This window comes from Peromyscus californicus, unplaced genomic scaffold (assembly GCF_007827085.1).
Source record: "Peromyscus californicus insignis strain IS unplaced genomic scaffold, ASM782708v3 Scaffold_19__1_contigs__length_69161282, whole genome shotgun sequence".
NCBI classification, from domain to species: domain Eukaryota; kingdom Metazoa; phylum Chordata; class Mammalia; order Rodentia; family Cricetidae; genus Peromyscus; species Peromyscus californicus.
This window is the reverse complement of record NW_026294491.1, coordinates 12,420,941-12,440,694: the sequence shown is the minus strand read 5'-3', so window position 1 is coordinate 12,440,694 and position 19,754 is coordinate 12,420,941. Positions and strand designations below refer to the sequence as shown.

The window sequence follows — 19,754 nt, the reverse complement described above, 5'->3', positions numbered from 1 at the left end:
GGAAGAACAATAATATTTTACAATGTTACTTTGTAGAACAAAGACAACTCGCTTTTGTGGTACTGGTGGGAATAGAAAGGACTTACTTACACACTTCTCTTTCCTGTGTCCTTTGCATGCTTTGGGTCACCAGCTTGTTAAGAAGGTGCAACTTTACTCATTTTAAGGCTAAGAATCTCAAAGAGATTCAGTTACTTCCCCCGCAATTACACAGACCTGTCCCCAGAACTGCCTAGTTAGGCCCCACGTTTCTGCAAGCTGATCACCCAAACACATACTGGCTGGAGTGGTCGCCCCAACAGCACCTGCTTAACCTTCCCTTTGGCTGCTTAAGTGGATTCAGTCCTGAGTCCAAACTCCTAACCTGAACCCCCGGGGTGTATTCCTTTATTACCACTACCTGGGAGGTAGACACACAAAATAGCCAGACCCCTCCTAAACCCCCTCCTTCATACATACAACATACTGAAATCCTGCCTAGCATACTACACACAATACAGCAGGCCCAGCTTAACTTCCCTAACATAAACACACAACATATGGAGACTCTGCATAAACACACATACACACACACACACACACACACACACACCCTAAAACCTTGCACAAACTCAAACACACACACACACACACACACTATGTCAAGACCCTGTCTGATATCCCCTATAGACACAACTCAGTCAGACCCAGCCCAGCCCCCAACAGCAAGACCTTGCCTGTGCCTGTTGTTAATGGTCTCTTTTATTCTGTTTATTATCTCTGTGCCAGACATATGCCAAGAAGCTTTCGGTAAATGTAGAACGAGTGGTTGATGGGCTTGAATCCAGAGTTATAATTTAGGCCGGGCAGTGGTGGCACACGCCTTTAATCCCAGCACTCGGGAGGCAGAGGCAGGCGCATCTCTGTGAGTTCTAGGTTAGCCTGGTCTACAAAGCGAGTTCCAGGACACCCAGGAATGTTACACAGAGAAACCCTGTCTCGAAAAACCCCAAAACAAACAAACAAAAAAAAGAGAGTTATAATTTAAAAGCCTTTTCTACAACTCCCATATTACTGAACGCAGAAGTAACTCAAGTGAGAAAAACTCTGCTTTGGTTTAGAATTTCCATGCGTGTTTGGCAAAATACCATGCCAGTGGGAAAACATGAAGTAGGACATGGTAAGGCGAAGGGCAGCAGGGATAAAATATTTCTGTGGACTTGCCCCCAGTGGCCCGGTTCCCCCCATAGTCTAAACCTCCACCAGCTGGGGACCAAGCATTCAAAACGTGAACCTGTGGAGGATGTTTTACATCAGCGGTTCTCAACCTTCCTAACCCTGCGACCCTTTAATGCAGTTCCTTTAATGCAGTTCCTCGTGTTGTGGTGACCCTCCCCCAACCATAAAGTTACTTTTGTTGCTACTTCATAACTAATTTTGCTACTGTTATGAATCGGAATTGTAAATGTCTGTGTTTTCCAATTGGTCCTGGGCCACCCCTGTGGAAAGGTCCCGACCCACAGGTTGAGAACCAATGTTTTATATTCCATTCACAAATGCCAGGGAAACCCCTTCAGTTTCCCTTGTTCTTGGTTGACTAAATGAAGGTCGCGGATGAGAAAGGTCACATATTTGGGTGTGTTAGGTAGTTTTCTTATGAGTATGACAAAAAGCAAATCGAGGGACGGAGGATTTATTTCAGTTCGTATATTGAGGATGCTTCGTAGTGGGGAAGGTACGTCAGCTGAAGTGACTCTCAGCTGTGGCTCCTCACCTCCCCCCGAACTTGATGGAACAGGAAGCAGGTAGGGGCGGCAGTGGCTGGTGACCAACTGGTGCGCCCCTCGCATTCACGGTGGGTATCCTCTCGTCAGTCAAACCTCTCTGGAAATATCCTTACAGACACATTGAGAGGTGTTACCTAGGGGTAATTCTAAATCCTGTCAACAATGATTGAATAGCACATATTTAATATGGCTTCCCAATGTTTTGCTGTAGAGAACACCTCTGGATATGGGTTACAATAACACGTGTTTAGAATACTCTTCAGGGATCTGACGGCTACTGCAGATGAAGTCTGCTCATTGGAGTCTATAGACGGGTGATTGGGAAGGGATGAAAAGATGGGGCAGCCTTAACCTTTGGGTGACGTTCTCTCTGTCCCTGCATGGAGATGGATTGTTGGAGCTGGTCTTCTGCCTTCCTGATCTTTCAGGAGCTGCTACAACTTAAAGACCTAGAGCCCTGTAGTTACCATCCCCACCCTCATGTTCTTAAGAGCATGAAGACACTAGGCATGTGGTGTGGTGCATGGCCTATTATCCTATCACATGGGGCATGGGGGCAACAGGATCAGGAGTTCACGGCCATTATCTTGGAAAATTTGAGGTTCACCTAGACTGCAGGAGGGCTTGCCACAAACAGTTTTTAAAAACACTGCAGTTGAGCTCTGCTGGCATGGTGACAACCACCTGCGTCTCGCCCACCCTGGCAAACAGATAGAGACCTGTGTCTCATTTTGTTCCAAGGGGAAAGGTGGGGGGGGGGTGGAGGGACCGGATCTGTCAGTCCCGGTCCTACTTCCACTCCCTAGCAATAGACCCATTAAAGCCTTGCCTGCTGACCCTGCACACACCCACATCTCTTCTATTGCTTCTATGCTAAAAGAAACTGGCTCCAGCAATGTCTTCCTCACAAGAAATCCTTGCAAATGTGCCTGATGGACCATTTAATAGCTGAGTAAACTAAGGGTTGGAGGCGTAAAAACCCTTTAAGTCTGAAGCCTTAGCAGTAAAACTCCTTAACCAAGACGCAAGTAGAAGCATCGGTCTCCAGGGCATTTCCTGTTGCCTTAAAGATGACCAGAATAGATCTACCACCCTTGGTATCACCCATATGACACTTAGAAATCTACCTACTGTTGTCTGTCAGAGGATCGAGTCCGAAAGGATGTCTCTAACCAGACTGCCCTAATGTTATTTTAGGAAAGTGTGGTGAACACCCCCGGGCTGGGAGTCAGAAAATCTGGGTTCAATTCTATTTCTAACTCATTAGGCAAATTTTTTTGAATGAGGCTTTTAGTTTTTTGAGGGGTGGTGGTGGTGGTAAGAGTTCTAAGGAATATATTCTGGAATATATCCTGTACCCCCACACCTTGCTTTTCAACCGAAACTAGCTCGAAGGAGCCCAGTAACTTGATTCAGCTTTTAAAACATCCATTAATGGAGGAAATTAATTTTTCAGTATGAGTGCCAGAAGCCAGGCACATGCTTTCCAAATAGCATTAAATTCAAACTGATGCAGTAAGGCAGATGGTAAGCATGAGGTGGGCCCTTCCCTTGCCGCGGGGAGGATGTCAGGCTTCAGTCCAATACCAATACCCCTTTTCTGGGGACTGTCACGACCTAGCCCACCAAGGTGGCCAGAGTGAACCTTGAACCAACCCCTTCACGCCCAGACTCCATCCTGAGAGACCAGGCTCCACCCACCGGCCCCGCCTGAGCATCACCGCCCTGGTTGTCATGGTGAGCCTGGGCGCTCCAGTGGAGTCCGGAAGTCTCCGAGCAGAGCTCCGCGCCCCGAGAGGCTCTCGTTGCTATGGTGATGACTCCGCGCGGGCCCTGTGCCATCAGTTTCTACGGACTGGAGGAGGGTCCAGAGCCCGCCCCTGACGTCGGGATTCAAGAGCTGCGAGCCAGTCCCGCGAGGCCCGCGCGTTGCTGTAGTGATTTGCTGCAGCCAGCGCGCCGGAACCCGGTCTTTGCAGCTTTGGTGAGTCCACTCACCCTCCAGGGTAGGGACGCATCCCGGAGGTTATAGTCCTGAGGCTCTCCTGTACCCTACCCTCGTCTTACCCCCAAACCTCAGTGTGCCCTGCAGGCCTGCTCTTCTTCACTGAGCGTCCACTCCCGGCCAGGCCTCTGCGGGAGCCGGGTCGGATGAGGAGGACACTGGGCTTGAGGAGCCAGACTCCCTGGGTGGTGTGGGGACCATCAGTAAAAGGGGCCGGAACCTAAAGTCACTATACCACTCAGAGGCTCCATCTTGAAACACACTAAGAGCAGGAGACCCCTCCCCACTCCGATTCCACTATCTAGGCTGTGATCCACAGCCAGGTTTTTTTCATACCTCCCTCATGCCAAGGAACCTTGAGAAGGAGGCCCTCCTCCTAGACACTCACCTCTTGACTCTGGGCAAGATGGGGTATGGGCTGCTCCCCCAATGTGCTACCTACAGATTGAGTGGCCTCTGCCTAATATTGCTGAGAGGGATGCAGGCTGAGATGTGCTTTTAAAGTGATGAAAAGTGATGACGAAACTCACAGGTGCCTTTTGAGGATTTGTATGGCTTTCCAATTCTTGTCAAAAGACAACTTAACAAATTTAGTTGTAATTGACTTTGTGAATCTGGAATTGGGCAACACTTCATCCTGTAAAATAAAATGAGTGTTTTTGTTTGGTTGGTTTGGGCCTTTTTAGGACAGGTTCTCACTGTGTTGCCCAAGCACCCTGGAACTCAGCCATCTTTCTGCCTCTGCTTCCCAAGTGCTGAGGACATAGGCCCATGTTACTACTACACCTGGCTAGGAGTTTGGGTATATATACAAAAAAGGAAAGGAAAGAAGAAACAATAAAAGGGAAGTTGGTTGTTCAAAGGTACTCGCTTTATAGGATTGTTCAGGCTGGTTCAGGTCATCTGGTCCCCTTTGGTTGCTGTGGATCTCTTGTTTTGTTGGGAAGCTAGTCCAATCAGAATTCCATTGATCATGTGGCACCTAGTGCACTCTGTTCTGCTTTGATCTGCTAGACCACAATGCAGAAACGAACCTCATATATTTATGTAATCCACTTTCCTCTTGATTCAGTCTACAGAACACTGGAAGAATGAGGTCCTCTTGGACCCCTTTGGGGCCCCCTGTGAGCCAGGACCGCATCATCACCAGCTTCCCTAAGGTACAGTCTTTAGAACACCTTTGACGTTGTTTTTAGTTTTCTTTGGGTCTGGATTGCTTTGATAAAAGGCTTCTACTATCCTCGATAAACTTGGAATTCACTAAGTATCCCAGACTAGCCCTTAAATTTGCAATCTTCCTGCCTCAGTCTCTCCAGTGCTGGGATGATGGGAATGTGACTCTGTTCCTTGCCCTTTTTGTCTCCACTGCTGAGGTAACACTTCAGCCATGTCCAGCTTTGCTAACACACCATCACCCCCAGAAATCAAGCAAGTGAATCCCAGAGGTTGGTCTTATTTCTGAGATACTGAAAGGCTGGGTGTTGGGTTCTTCTAAAGCAGACCAGTAGTGACAACAGGTAGCTGTGTGGCTTGGAGGTTATAAGCCACTTAGACAGTCCTCAGTATAATCTTGATGCTGTCTTTAAGTGGTGACCATAGGCAAGTCACCCAAGCTTGCCTTGGAGCTGAGGCTCATGGTAAGTGTAAGCTCCCCCAAGTCAGGACATTCCTCATTGTTATTATTATTAGCTCTCCAGAGGATGGAGATGTGACATAATGGGGAAAGCATTTGCCTGGTAGGTACAAAACCCTGAGTTTTATCCCCAGCACTGCAGGGGGGCGGGGGGCGGGGAGGGGGCAGAGCACACACAGGTGTAGTGGCACTTGGGAGACAGAGACACGATTGTGAGTGTGACGTCAGCCTGGAGTATGTAACAAGATCCATCTTTTAGAAACAAAAATGGTGTTCTAATTTCTGATCCCCAAATCCAGGACTTTATTACCATTCCACCTTCACTTTTTGCTGAAAACTCCAACCTATACTATAGTCTAATATTAAATCCAGTGGGGAATGCTAAATAATTCCCCTCTTTTAGGGGGGTGGGAGACAATATTTACCCATATTACAAATGTTTTTGCCCATTATGTAGCCAATCCCACTACTGGGAATTCATTTCTGTGTATGTCCTGGCATGAATGGAGAGTGTGAAAGGTCGGGCATTACAGCCTTTAATAAGAGCAGAAGGTCAACATCAGTGTCCAGAGAGAGGCCGGTAGTAATGCTGCTCCTCAACATGTGTAGGAGGGATGAGGCTCCTCTTCCCAGTGCTAAGGAGGGCCAAAGCAAATTGTTAGGTAAAAAGCAAAGAATGGAGCTATTTGTAGTCAAGTGTGTAGTCAAGTATGCTGGAGCACTTGGTTAAGTCCCTGCCATCACAAAAAAAAGGGGGGGTGGGGCTGGGGAGAGGTATCTGTTTGTTAGTACATGCAGAAAATATTTCCGAAAGGTAATGTTAAGATCTTGTTGTGCGGCCAGGTGGTGGTGGTGCACGCCTTTAATCCCAGCACTCGAGAGGCAGAGGCAGGTGGATCTCCGTGAGTTTGAGGCAAGCCTGGTCTACAGAGTGAGATCCAGGAAAGGCGCAAAGCTACACAGAGAAACCCTGTCGGGGGGGGGGGGGGGGGGGGGGGGGGGGGGCGGGGGGCGGAGATCTTGTTGTGCGCTGGGTAGTGGTGGCGCACGCCTTTAATCCCAGCACTTGGGAGGCAGAGGCAGGTGGATCAAGGCCCAGCCTGGTCTACAAAGGGAGTTCCAGGACAGCCAGCCAGAACTGTTATACAGAGAAACACTATCTTTAAAAATCAAAACAATAAAAAAGATCTTGTTGTGCATTGATAGCCACTAGAGCAAATGAAAAATTAGTTTTCTCCCAGGGAGTCTCACTGGGGAAACAAACCACTCTTAAGGGTAGGCCCCATCCCCAGCAGTAGATGACCAACCAAAAATGAACTCAATGGCATCTTTGAAGGTTCTTTGTCTCATAATGTCGTTGGGGCCTTCCTCTGCCCCTGCCCCTCATCATACAGGTCTTTTGTTTGTATGTTAGGCCTTCAGGTTTTGAGTGGTTTTTTTTTTTTTTTTTTTTTTTTTGGTTTTTCGAGACAGGGTTTCTCTGTGTAGCTTTGCGCCTCTCCTGGAACTCACTTGGTAGCCCAGGCTGGCCTCGAACTCACAGAGATCCGCCTGGCTCTGCCTCCCGAGTGCTGGGATTAAAGGCGTGCGCCACCACCCGCCCGGCTGAGGTTTTGAGTTTTTAATGGAATTCCAGTGTACTCGAATATGTGTGTCTCTGATTCTGTATGCGTTTGTGATTTTTCTTGTTTGGTTATTTTATCATACTCTGATTTGTTTGTTTTTTATTTATTATTATTCCTTAGATGCCTGTTTGATCCATACAGAAAGGGTATGGATCCAGATGGGAGGGGAAGGTGAGGAGCAACTGGAAGGAGTAGGGGGAGGGGAAACCGTAATCAATGCATTATATGAAAAAAAAAATCCATTTTCAATAAAAGAAAAAAAAAGACCCTTGTCTTAGAGTTTCTATTGCTGTGAAGAGAGCCACATCCATGGCAACTCTTATAAGGAAAACATTTCATTGTGGCTGGCTTACAGTTCAGAGGTTCAGTCCATTATCATCATGGTGGGACATGGTGGCGTGCAGGCAGACAGGGTGCTGGAGAGGTAGCTGAGTGTCCGTCTTCTTGGCTTGCAGGCAACAGGAAGTGGTCTGAGACACTGAGCAGGATCTTCAGCATATATGAAACCTCAAAGCCCGCCTTCCACAGTGACACACTTCCTCCAACAAGGCCACACCTCCTAATAGTGCCACTCCCTTTGGGGGCCATTTTCTTTCAAACCACCACAACCCTGTTGCCCAAGGTTGCTTCTGTGAGGCTTGAACCAGTGTGAAGAGAGATTTTCTGTGTCTTTTAGATTCTGTGCCAAAGCTAGGAAGGAGGAAGAAGATGGCTGTAGGCTGTGGGTGTTCCCATCTGCAGCCATTACTTCTTCTCCTTCTTCATCTTTTTCCTCTGACTTCCTTCTCACACACTGCCAGAGAAAGCCTTTGTGCCTCAGATCTTGGAGAGTTCCCCCGGTTTTTTAGAGTGAGCGTGGGCCATTGCCTTCCCAATGGAGTGTGACCGTGATAACCAGAGATGATTCAGGCTGGTGTCTTTCTTATGACTTGAAGAGAAAGGAAGTATAATGGGGGGCAGGGGCGGGGTGAGCAGGCCCAGTCTCATGGGACAAAAGACACTATTCACAGAGGCTCAGAGAGTCGGGGAAAACTGCTTAACATCAACACGGTTGTGCATGGTAGAGCTAAGATCTGACCCAGCTGCCCTTGTAAGGCTCCAGAACGCCTAGCCCTAAGGAGTCTGCCCAGGGAAGATGAGATTCCCTTACAGCCCTCTACCTACAGCAGTCAGGGCCACAGCTACAGCTGGCCATGTCTGTCCTGGATCCCAGGGCCACTTCAGACCTGAGGACTTATTATCCACGTCAGGCTGGGCCAACGTGGTGCTTCCAGGGGCAAATTCTTTCTCAGTCTCCTTGTCTGAGAAATGGGCTCGCACTTCCTACCCCACAACCCGTGGCTTTGCCGGGACCGAGGAATGTTCATGAGGCGCCGCAAGCTTCAAGTTTCAGGAAGGAAGGAGGGTTGGGAAGTAGGTCTCGTGCTCCGATGCTGCCCAGTTTGCGTTGTGGAGATGCGGCCTTGCAGGACGGTCTGCTTGCTTGTCTGCATGTCTGTCTGTCTGTCTGTCTGTCTTTTTATAGTGGTACACACCTGACGCCTGCCTGCAGCTCAAGGAACATTTCCACAGCCAGGTCAGCACTGCCTGCCAGCGCAGGAACACGGGCACTGTTGGGTAAGCCCGGGGGACAAGGGTGTGGAAGATGTGTGAAGAATAGAAGCACAAATGCATGTGTCAGTGAAGTGAGCAAATGGAACACACAGGCAGACTGTACGAACAATTGCCCTGTTTCTCAGAACGCCATACAGATGACGTTTCAGCTGCAGGGAAGCCTCAGCGCAGGTCCGTTTCCTCTGTCTGAACCAGCTGTCTTCTGCTGTGGGATACACTCTTCCTCTGGTCCCTCCAGGTTTCCGTATGTCAGAGCCTCTGGGGAGACTTCTCTGACTGTCTCCGGTCCCTGCCCCAGCCTGGCTGCTACATAGTACCCTTCTGTGCTCCAGAGCTCTGAAATCTTTTATTTGTTTGTTTGTGTTTTATTTTACATCCTGACCTCAGTTTGCCCTCCCTCCTCTCCTCCCAGTCTCTCCCCCTACCTCCCCTCTGCCACAACCCCTCCACTCCCCCTCTGTTTCTATTCAGAAAATGCCAGGCCTCCCTTGGATATTAAGAAAACGTAGCATATCAAATTGCAGTAAGACTAGACACCTCCCCTTGTACTGAGGCTGGACAAGGCAACCCAGTATGCAGAATAAGGTCCCAGAAGCAGGCAAAAGAACCAGAGACAGCCCCTGCTCCTTCTATTAGGAGTCCTATAAGAAGACCAAGCTACACAACTGTCACACATATGCAGAGGGCCTAGGGCAGTCCCATGCAGGCTCCCTGGTGGTTGGTTCAGTGTCTGTGAGCTCCTCTGAGCCCAGGTTAGTTGATTCTGTGCGTGTCCTGGTGATGTCCTTGACCCCACTGGTTCCTTCCTGCATCTAGGGTGGAAGGGTGACTCATTCAGATAGTTCAGGGAAGGAAAGACTTGGATATGCTGAAGACACTGTTGATACCATTCTCCAGGGTGATACGGACATATTTCCTCCAGGCTGAAGCTCTCCAAGGTGGTGGTAGTTGGTGATCTCTATGTGGGAAAGACTAGCCTCATCCACAGGTAAGTCCTGCCGCCCCATCACGCTGTCAGGCCGGCCGCCACCTCCCAGCACCAATTTGTTGTACCTTTGCCTGGGAGCCCCAAATAACACGTGGCTTCTGGGAACATAACACAGCTTTAGCCTGGGAAATATTTTCAAGGGCGTGGCAAGAAGTCAAGGAGAGGGGCTAGAGATGGCTCACTGGCACTGCCCCGCCACACCCAGAATTTGAGCTCATAACCACGTTCAACTCCAGCTCCTGGAGGTCTGAGTCCTTTGGCCACCACAGAGACCTGTACACACACACACACACACACACACACACAATTTTAAAAAGAAAAGTTTAAAAATAGGGAGATTGGGAGCTCAGGAGATTGACTCGGTCCATAAAGTGCTTGCCGCTTAAGTACCCAAAACCTGAACTGAATCCCCAGGACCCCATGGAAAAGCCAGATGTGGCAGCGCCTGCCTGCCCGTGATCCCAGCACTGGGGAGACAGAGACAGGAGGATTCTTAGGGCTTGCTGCTCAGCCAGCCTCGCCAAATCAGTGAGAGAGCAAAAACCAAGATGGAGAGCAATTAAAGAAAAATGCCGTGTCAGCCTCTGACCCGTACATGGGCTCATGCTCTAGCGCATGCGCGCCGTTGCGGTGACTGCCAGATGATGGAGCATCCTTGATACTTTGCATTCATTACACCGTCCCCGTGGGGCCCTTGCACTGCCCTCCCTGGGAATGGACCCTCAATTTCTCTCACTTTTTGTACGATAGTGATGATGCAGCTTCTGGGCTGATGCAGCTCCCCTCCCCCACATCGTTTTTATTGACCACCCCGTTGCTATGGTTTGGATAAGGATTTTTCAAAGGTCCGTGCGTCAGAGGCTTGTGTCTCTGGTCTGCGGCACTTTTGTAAGGTGGCAGAACTTTTAGGAGGTGGAGCCTGGCGAGAGGTCATTAGGTCATTGGGAATGTACACGTGAAGGGAACAGTGTGCTCCCCCGCAGCTCACCCCCTTCTTTTGCTTCCTGGCCATGAGGGATGTTCTTTTGCTCAGTTACATGCCCGTCACCATGAGGAAGCCTCACCATTAGTTCAAAGCAACATGACTAAGTCAATCATGGACTGAAGCTTCTAGAACTAGAAGCCCAGATGAACGTCTCCTCATGGGTTGCCATCATCTCAGGAGTTTGTTCCAGTGATGGAGAGCTTATTTACACACCTGTACAGCCACAGCCTCTCCGCACCATCACTTTCCTTGATGTATTTTGGTTTTGGTTTTGGTGGTGGTGGTGGTGGTGGTGGTTTTTTTGGGGGGAGGGGGGGTGTTGGTTTTTTTGTTTTTGTTTTTTTTTTTTAAGCCCTGGCTGTTCCAGAACTCCCCATGTAGACCAGGCTGACCTCAGACTCACAGAGATCTGACTGCCTCTGCCTCCCTAGTGCTGGAATGAAAGGCGTGAGCCACCACACCCAGCCGATCACTTATTGATTCCCTACTGGGGGATCTTATTCCCTTACAGACTTCCACTGCTGTGAGCACCTCCACCTACTTTTGGGAGGGGACCTCTGATGACTTCCTCACCTCCCACAGGTTGTGCAAGAATGTTTTTGACCGTGATTACAAGGCCACTATTGGGGTAGACTTTGAAATCGAGCGCTTTGAGATTGCGGGGATTCCCTACAGCCTCCAGATGTAAGTCTCTGATAATGTGGTTTCCAGATCTCCCCTGGGGGAAAGACCTTAGCTGGGATCTTTTTCCTCTGCCCCCCATGGTGCTCAGCAAGGATGTGTGTGGACGAGCACAGCCCTGGGTGGTGGTAAGAAACCAGACTTCGTGGCGTATGGGTCCCTAGATTCTCTCTCCATCCTCACAGTTGCCCCTCGCTGGTCAACAGATCTGGGGACGGTCTTCATGGCCCGACCTACACTTCCACCCACTCTCTTCCCCAGTCAGTAGCTTTTTACTAAGGTTCAACCTTCTTCCCCAGGTGGACCTGTGATCTCCCAAGCAGCAGGTGTGGCCTCTGACATTTTTTCCTGAGTTCTATTCCCTATTCTCAGTTATAAAGTAGGGCAGAGTCGGTCCTTGTGTGCCAGCCTTGGGTGAGTAGGGTTCTGCTGGAGGCCACCCTGCCCTCATCCTGCTCTCAAGCTGGAAAGCCAGATGCTCTCCATCCTCCGATTGCTTCACTCTGTAAATGTGTAACCCCTCTGTCCACACTGTGCTTCCCCACTCAGTCTGTCTCCTCTCCTAACCCCATCCATGCTTTTGCCCCTCAGTGGCCCCCTGGTTTCTGCCCCACTTCCCACCCCTTTCACTTCCCCTCACATCTGTGCAAGGGCTTCCCCGGGTTCGCCTTCTTCTACCTTGGTGAAAGTGCTGTGTGCTTTGGACCTCCTTCTCCCCACTCCCCAGAGGATCCTGCAGGCCTACTCAGCTACCAGACCCCTGTGCTCTCTGGTGAGCCCACCCCCAATGCCCCCACCCCTGCTGTCTCGTTTAACAGCCCCTGTGTTCTTCTTGCCGGCTGGCATTCACCAAGTCTTTGTTCTAGCCCCCTTCCCTGACTTCCTCCCTGGCGTTAGTCTTTATTCTGTGCCTTGCCTAGGCTGACCCCTCAGCTCCTGTGTCAGCTCCCATCTCCACGTGGAGACAGCGCCCCAGTATAATCCTGGAGCCAGATGATACATCCTGTGCAAGGGCGAGCCCAGGGTTGGTTCAGAGCAAAAGACGCTATGAAAATCCGGGGCTTCGTGACTGAGAGTTCTGGAAAGCTGAGAGGAGCAAAGGTCTGGTCTAGAGGGAGCAGCCAGGTGGAGCTGTACAGAGAGCGGCCAGCCAGCGGACTCTCTCACCGAGGCTTCAGGCAGTCTCTAATCAGAGGGCCTAATGTAAAATGGGCACTGCCTTGTCATAGGCTCTCGGGATCTTATCTTGAGGCCATTGTCAGCCACCTGCCTGGCTTACTGTATGCCCATCCCCCACCTAGAGGCTTCTTCAGAGATGAAAAAAATGAATTAATGAAGGAATAAAGCCCACAAGCCTCCATTATACTGAACTTCTTGAAAACAAATTCAGATCACTGATACCATATTTGTGGGCTATCATTTTAGTTTCCTGAGAAAAATTAAATGTTAACCTGTTGACTTTAAAAAGTAATGGGTTGATGACTGGATTTCGGGATCATCCCTGCATATTGACAGCCTGCTTTCAGCCCATACAAGTAGATCTCAGCGTGTCTCCTTCCCTTCCTACATCTTGTACCCACGGCAGACATTATTAATCTGCTGTTTCATTCCTTTTCCATGGATCTAGGGCTCAACTTCTATTTCCTTCCCAACAAATTGTTTCAGAAAGCCGGAGCTAACTGATCAGTTGCCCAAGGGATGCGAACTGTGTCCCTGTTAGCCCCCTTCCTAATGTGGGGAGCTACTGTGCGGAAGGTGAAGGGTGCCCCGGTCACACATACACTGAAGGCCTGTCCCAGAACCCCAGCATTGTCCTGTTATGGAACATAAGGCCCTTTATAATGTCACAGTCAGAAGGGCGGTAACTTTATCAGAGGTGTAACTTTGTTTGGACAAGGCAATTTGCAATGTTACACCTTCTCCCCTATTGGCACGATGATCCCAGGAAAAACCAGGGGGCGGGTATTGCAGGGAGCCAGGGCAGGGAGAGTTGGATCACCCAGGCACTTCCTGTTGTTCATGTGTGGCTGGCATGTTGGCGTAGGTCCTGAGATCTTCCCATGATCTCACTATTCCATTGCCTTAGAATGCTGTGACTGCTTAACCTGCCCCCGCTGTTTTCCTGTCTCCCTCTTCCCCTCACAGCTGGGGACACAGCCGGCAGGAGAAGTTTAAGTGTATTGCGTCTGCCTACTACCGCGGTGCCCAGGGTGAGCAGCCGAATGACGCTGGAGCTCTCAACCTAAGTCATCTGCACAAACACTACTTTTCTGTTCTCCAGGAGCCACTGGGATTAGCAGTCTAGCCAGTGCTTAGGGATGAAAGAAGCTGCCCAGAGGACTAGACCCTGGTCGTCTTTGACAGTCACACCCTTAGGGAGTCTGAAGTATCAGGTGCAGGCTGCCTCAGCCCCAGTTTCAACTCAAAAGAGTATTCTTGTTTAAGGGTCCCAGAAAAGAGAGATGACCTCACATTCCAGGTGAAGATGAGGAGAGCCTTTTCCTGTCTTACCCAGAGGGGGCTAGGCCATAGAGGAGTGACAGGTGGACCCAGCAGAGTTGGCAGGTCCCATATTGGGGCTCTGGTGCCCACTGCCAACATGACCAGGTGCGGCAGCTGGGGGCTGAGCAGGGCTCAAAGTCAGCAGAGGTGGCAACGTAAAGTCCCCAGGAAGGAGACAGAAGGAGAGCCTGGTAGGAGGTGGGACCCCAAACCAGGCTCAAAAGTATAGGCACAGTTAGATCTTCTCGGAGATGGTGTGAAAATCACTATAGTTTCATCCCAGTGTAAAGAAGGGAGAACAGGATATAAGCTGCATGTACCTGAGCTGTGGGTAGAACCTCCCGCTTGGCCATGTCCACCGTGGCCTCCTCCAGCTACCCCCTCTCCTAACCCCTCTTCCTGAGGGGTTGTGCCTCCCTGGAGCAAATGGTGTCAGGTACCTAGTACACTTTTGTAAACAGTACTCGCCATGCCCGTCACTGGTAGGATTATCATCAGCCAAAGTGCACAGAAAGCCCTTGTCCAGCCTGCTCTGACTCCCAGCAGGGCAGCAGAGAGCTGACCTCTGCATGGACCATCCTCCTGTGGGCTTCCCCTTGGGAATCCAGGGCAGACTCTGTGATGAAAAGAGCTGACCCCAGAGACACCTGACGGTTTGCTGCCCACGTAGCACCACAAAAGCCATTTTCCTTTAACTGGTTGTTACTAATCCCCATCCTTCAATTAAAAGTCTACCCAGAGTCGGGCCCTAGACCAACAGCTTTTCAAAACTGTCCCTCCTGTCAGCCAGGGGTATCATTCTCATCACTGTACAGACAGGGAAAGCAGGTTCTCCACAGTCTCAGCTCTCACCCAAGCCCATTGGGCTACAAGTGGCAGAGGATCTCCTACCAGAGTCCACATGCTTCAGGCCTTCACTGTGCCCCCCCCCTACCGCCCCTGTCCTGCTAGTTACAGGTTTGGGGGATTTGGGAGGTTGGTGGGAAGGCAGGTCCAAGGTGGCCACCACAGGGTGACTCCTCACTAGTCTCCACAGTGGGGCCTCCCCAGTAGTTCCTTGTGATCTGGGAAGATACCTAGGGGAGCCTCCTCCATCACACCTGTTGCTGATTGGCTGTTGGCTTTCCCTGTGTCCAGTGATCATCACAGCCTTTGACCTCACTGACGTGCAGACTCTGGGACACACCAGGCAAGTAACCCCAGGTTCTACCCCCCTGTATGTCTCTGTATATCACCTGGACTCGTGAAGCTGCCTGGCAGGGCTCCCCAACCCCAGCCTCTGGGCTGGGCCCAGAACCATGGGCACTTACTGTCTAGGTCCTCACTTAGCCCTAAAGACTTATCCCCATCTGCTGCTCAGGAGCTCAAGCTGACAGGCCACACTTGGCTTTGACATCCCGCTGCCAGCATATTAAACCTTCATTTTGAACGAGGGGCCCCTCCGTCCACCTTTACCTTGGCCCCTAATAATTTCATAGCTAATCCTCCCTGACTGAAACATTGGGCAGAGATGTGGGCAGATGACCAATTACAGAAGGCCATCATCTGCCAGAAATAATCCACCTAATGGACCGAAACCCCTCCTCCCCGTTTGCCTGGGCTGTTCACATCAGCATCTTCCAGGCCCTAAGAAGGAGACAGGGATGATTTCTCCAGCTGATAAAGGGCAGAGGAGTTCTCACAATAGGAGTCTTCACCTCTCCCAAACCTGTGCCTTTATGTTCCCAGCTCCTCCTGGTCCCACTGAGGCTCTTCTGAGGCTCTAAGCATCCCACTTAGTGTAGGTCGGGGTACCTTCCCTGTGCCTCCTGGCTGACTACAAGTCTCTTGTTTCCGCTCTGTACATTCTAGGCAGTGGCTGGAGGATGCACTGAGGGAGAATGAGGCAGGCTCTTGCTTCATCTTCCTCGTGGGAACCAAGAAGGATCTCCTGGTAAGCAGACTGGAGCTGGAGGCCCAACCCCGAGGAACTTTCCAGAAAGTGCCCGTGCTTGCAGCCCGCTTTTGAAGAGCAGTGAGCAACACTGGCATGCCTTGTGTCGGACAGGCTATGGAATTGAAGAGAGTACTCAAGCTCCCGTGCTCCCCACTAAGAGGCAGGGATGACTCAGATTTCCCTGGGGACCACTAAAGCATCATCCCTAGGCAAGCAGCATCCCTGCCCTGGGAGCACCCCTGCACTGGGAGCACCCCTGCACCGGGAGCATCCCTGCCCTGGGAGCATCCCTGCACTGGGAGCACCCCTGCACTGGGAGCACCCCTGCACTGGGAGCACCCCTGCACTGGCAGCATCCCTGCCCTGGGAGCACCCCTGCACTGGGAGCATCCCTGCACTGAGACACCCCACCACACCCATTTGCTTAGGGGGAAGTGAGAAGCAAGGTTGGAGAGAGAGGTGGCCATTCCAGGGACGCCTTGCAATGAACCAAGATACCGGGTCAGCCTGCGCTGTTTCTTCCAGTCAGGGGCAGCGTGTGAGCAAGCCGAAGCAGAGGCTGTGCACCTGGCCAATGAGATGCAGGCAGAGTACTGGTCTGTGTCAGCCAAAACCGGTGAGTAGTGAACCCCCCTTGCATTTATTACCGAAAGACTCTGCACACCACACGCATTGATTACCAAAAGACTGAAGGATGCAGAATTATAAAGAGCAAAGTTGGAAAACCAGGCTTTTGGGGAGATGAAAGGAAAGGACACGCAGTAAAGAGATTCCAGGTCTGTGGGAACTCAGAAATCGGGCCGGCATTCCTTGCCTCCAGTGCACAGGGACAGTGTGTATCTGGCCGTGGACTGGGTATGAATTGAAACTGGAAGTGCCACCTCTAGGCCACCACAAACACTGGGAGCATCCCATGCCTGGAGCCATCTGCTGTTCCTCCCAGCACTAGCCTCCATCCACCCCATAGCACCCGCCCTCCTTGATCTCAGTAAGGGCGGGTTCTCTGGGATCCCACCGTAGAGGAAGGAGGGCTGTTCTGCACAGTTGCACAGGTTGTTGCTGAGCATGGGCAATGTTCACGTCGGTACTGGGACTGTAGGAGGATGCATACAGATTCCACGTAAGGGCCAACAGCACGTGGGCAGCTCCTAAAGAGAAGGCACACACATTCAGGCTCGTCCCAGGTTGTACAATAGCAACTGATTGAGAGGGAAGGTTCTAGGAAAGGAAGGCTCCGATGTTTAAGGGAGTAGCCTGGGGGGCGGGTTGGCAGCAGGATAGGGATGGGGACCAGAACCCAATGGGAAGGCAGGCTGCCACCCAGGACTGTGCTGCCGTCCATGGATGGGCTGGTCACTGACAATCAGGAGTGCTCTGAAAGGATCGTGGCTGGCCTAAGGACTTGCCCATAATGCATCTGAGGGCACCTTGAGTCACAGCTGTCTTGTGGGCCCCCAGGAGAGAACGTGAAGGCATTCTTCAGCCGTGTCGCCGCCCTAGCATTCGAGCAGTCTGTGCTTCAGGACCTAGAGAAGAGGCCCAGCACTCAGTCCCAGGTCGGAGATGGAGATGGAGACCTAATCCGTGCGTACAGAGAGGGCTAGGGGGTGGGGTGGGGGCGCTGAGGAGCAGGATAGGGACCAGAAGTCCACACCCACTTGTAGCTTGAGTTTTCCTGCCTGGCCCACAGTCAGGACAAATCTCTGACACCCGCCAGTCCCACAGCCGTCAGACCCAACCAAATAAACACAGAGACTTATATTGGTTACAAACTGTATGGCCGTGGCAGGCTTCTTGCTAACTGTTCTTACAGCTTAAATTAATCCATTTCCGTTAATCTATACCTTGCCACATGGCTCATGGCTTACCGGCATCTTTACATGCTATTTGTCATCATGGCGGCTGGCAGTGTCTCTCTGACTCAGCCTTCCACTTCCCAGCTCTATTCTCCTCCTTGTCCCGCCTATACTTCCTGCCTGGCCACGGGCCAATCAGTGATTTATTTATTGACCAATCAGCAACGCATTTGACATACAGACCATCCCACAGCACCCACTGTTGTTAATTTGCCAACCTGGTGGTCTTCTTGGGCTGTCACCACATCTCAGGCCTACAGCTTCCGTGACCCCACCCGTCGACTCAGACACCTGCCCCAGCCTCCCTGATCTCCACACAGCCTCCTCTTGGGCCAGGCTTAGGCTCCTGATCTTCAGATATGTCTTGCCTCCAGCTTAACCTGAATGCCACAACCCCAAATGTCCCCTGGATCCCTCCCACACCAGGTCATCCAGGCTTCGGAGGACAGGCCCAGGGGACCAAGTTTAGGGCCCCAGCTATCAGGGTAGAGTCGTCTTTGCCCAGTGTCGGCTGTAGGGTGCCTGTTGGATGCCATCTTATTTTTCTGTCTTTGTAGGAATAGAGGCGCCCAAGACCCAGGAGAATAGGAGGCCACCCGGCCTGGGCTGCTGTTAGCTGAGGCCAGCCTCAGAGCCATCCACTCCCTACAGACACACGGGGTGACATGGAGCCCAAACTCTGCAGCAGATATGCCTTCAAGCTGGAGAAGGCCTGTGTCTCCGGGGCTCAGCCGTTTCTGTTTGGCCCAGCCCCACTGGCTACCGGAGCTCCATACTATCTGGCTGGTTGCGGGTGGGCACTGGGGTGAGCCTTCCCTACAGGGTCTTCAGACAGTCACTGTGGTCTCAAGAGGCTTCAAGACTGCAATCTCAGGACACTCAGGGCTAGCCCACATCCCTTACCCAATCGTATCTGCAGTCACCCCGGAGTCCTTCCCTGCTGATCCTAGGCGAGGTCTCTGAACCCCCATCTCCATGTTCTAAGCACCAAGACTTGTCAAAGTAGGCAAGTAAAACTCACCTGCCATCCCACCTGGGGGTTCTCTCATCCAGAAGACATGGAGTTCTAGGTCTTGGAGCTTCGGACCTAGCTATCCACCGTCCCTCTGCCACAGAATTTCAGGACCCTTGAGTTCCGCTGTTAAGCACGATGAACAAAGTCCATCTGGACCCTCTGGCAGAGTCCTGCCTCCATCTCTGAGATTCCCTGTGGCCCTGCCCTGCGGGTCAGAAGATGGATCGTTGTGACTCTGCTGAGAGATGAAAACTGCACGGAGTCCCTCTGGCAACTCATTCTACATCCCCAAGCCTAGCCCTGCCCTACGCTGTCACCTGTGCCCATCTCTGCTGACCTACCATGTGTCTCTCCAACTGTCCTGCATATCTCTCGGGACTTTGGCGATGGTCCACATATCTCCGGAGGACTTGGGACACGCAGACTCCAGCTTGTCTAACCCCTTCCTGCATATCAGCAGGAACACTGTGCCCTACTTGGGTCCAGGGTCTCCCCCGACTCCTCACCCACTCCATATTCCTATAGCTCTGGGTCTAGACTCATGCCTCCCTGTCTTACTCCCGCCATAAGAAGGTGGGCACATCTGGCATTCCTAGCTGCTGCTTCCCCCCCATACAGGGTCTCATGTAGCCCATGCTGGCATCCAACTCTGTATGTAGCTGAGGCTGGCCTTGGATATTACTTGCCCTCTGTCTCCCAAGCACTGGGATTACAGACATGTACCACCATACGCAGGAACACCTGCTTCTTGGGGACGATAAGCATTTGCAGGCAGCCGTATTGGTCAGTGCCCTTTTCTAAGTGCCGGGCATACCACACATTTCCATGACTGTTCATTAACTCAGCAATGGCCAAACAGCCGAGGACACTGGCATATTTTCCTGTTCCATACTAGCATTCATTAGCTTTATTTTAGCGCTCTCCCCCCCCCAAAAAAAAAACAGGGTGTCACTACGTATACTAGACTGGCCCTGAGTTTGTAGCAATCCTGCTTCTGTCTCCCAAGTGCTGGGGTCACGGACATGGAGCTCACATTTGGCTCAAGCTCTTTTATTTTTAAAAGTATATAGAACATCTCTTTACAGGAATTCAATGGTTGGTGTTAAACTAGGTGGTAAGCATATAAACAAAAATACTTCTGCCCCGGA

General features: G+C 51.2%; 1 protein-coding gene across 1 annotated transcript; it reads left to right on the top strand.

Moving 5' to 3' along the window:
* Positions 1-3,484: 3,484 nt before the first annotated feature.
* Rab36 (RAB36, member RAS oncogene family) lies at positions 3,485-19,754 on the top strand. Its single transcript, XM_052744712.1, has 11 exons — positions 3,485-3,750; positions 4,844-4,931; positions 8,555-8,646; positions 9,566-9,631; positions 11,199-11,300; positions 13,443-13,507; positions 14,937-14,992; positions 15,655-15,732; positions 16,261-16,351; positions 17,194-17,319; positions 18,149-19,754. Exons 2-11 carry the CDS (start codon positions 4,863-4,865, stop codon positions 18,205-18,207), a joined length of 804 nt encoding a protein of 267 aa, XP_052600672.1. The 5' UTR covers positions 3,485-3,750; positions 4,844-4,862; the 3' UTR covers positions 18,208-19,754.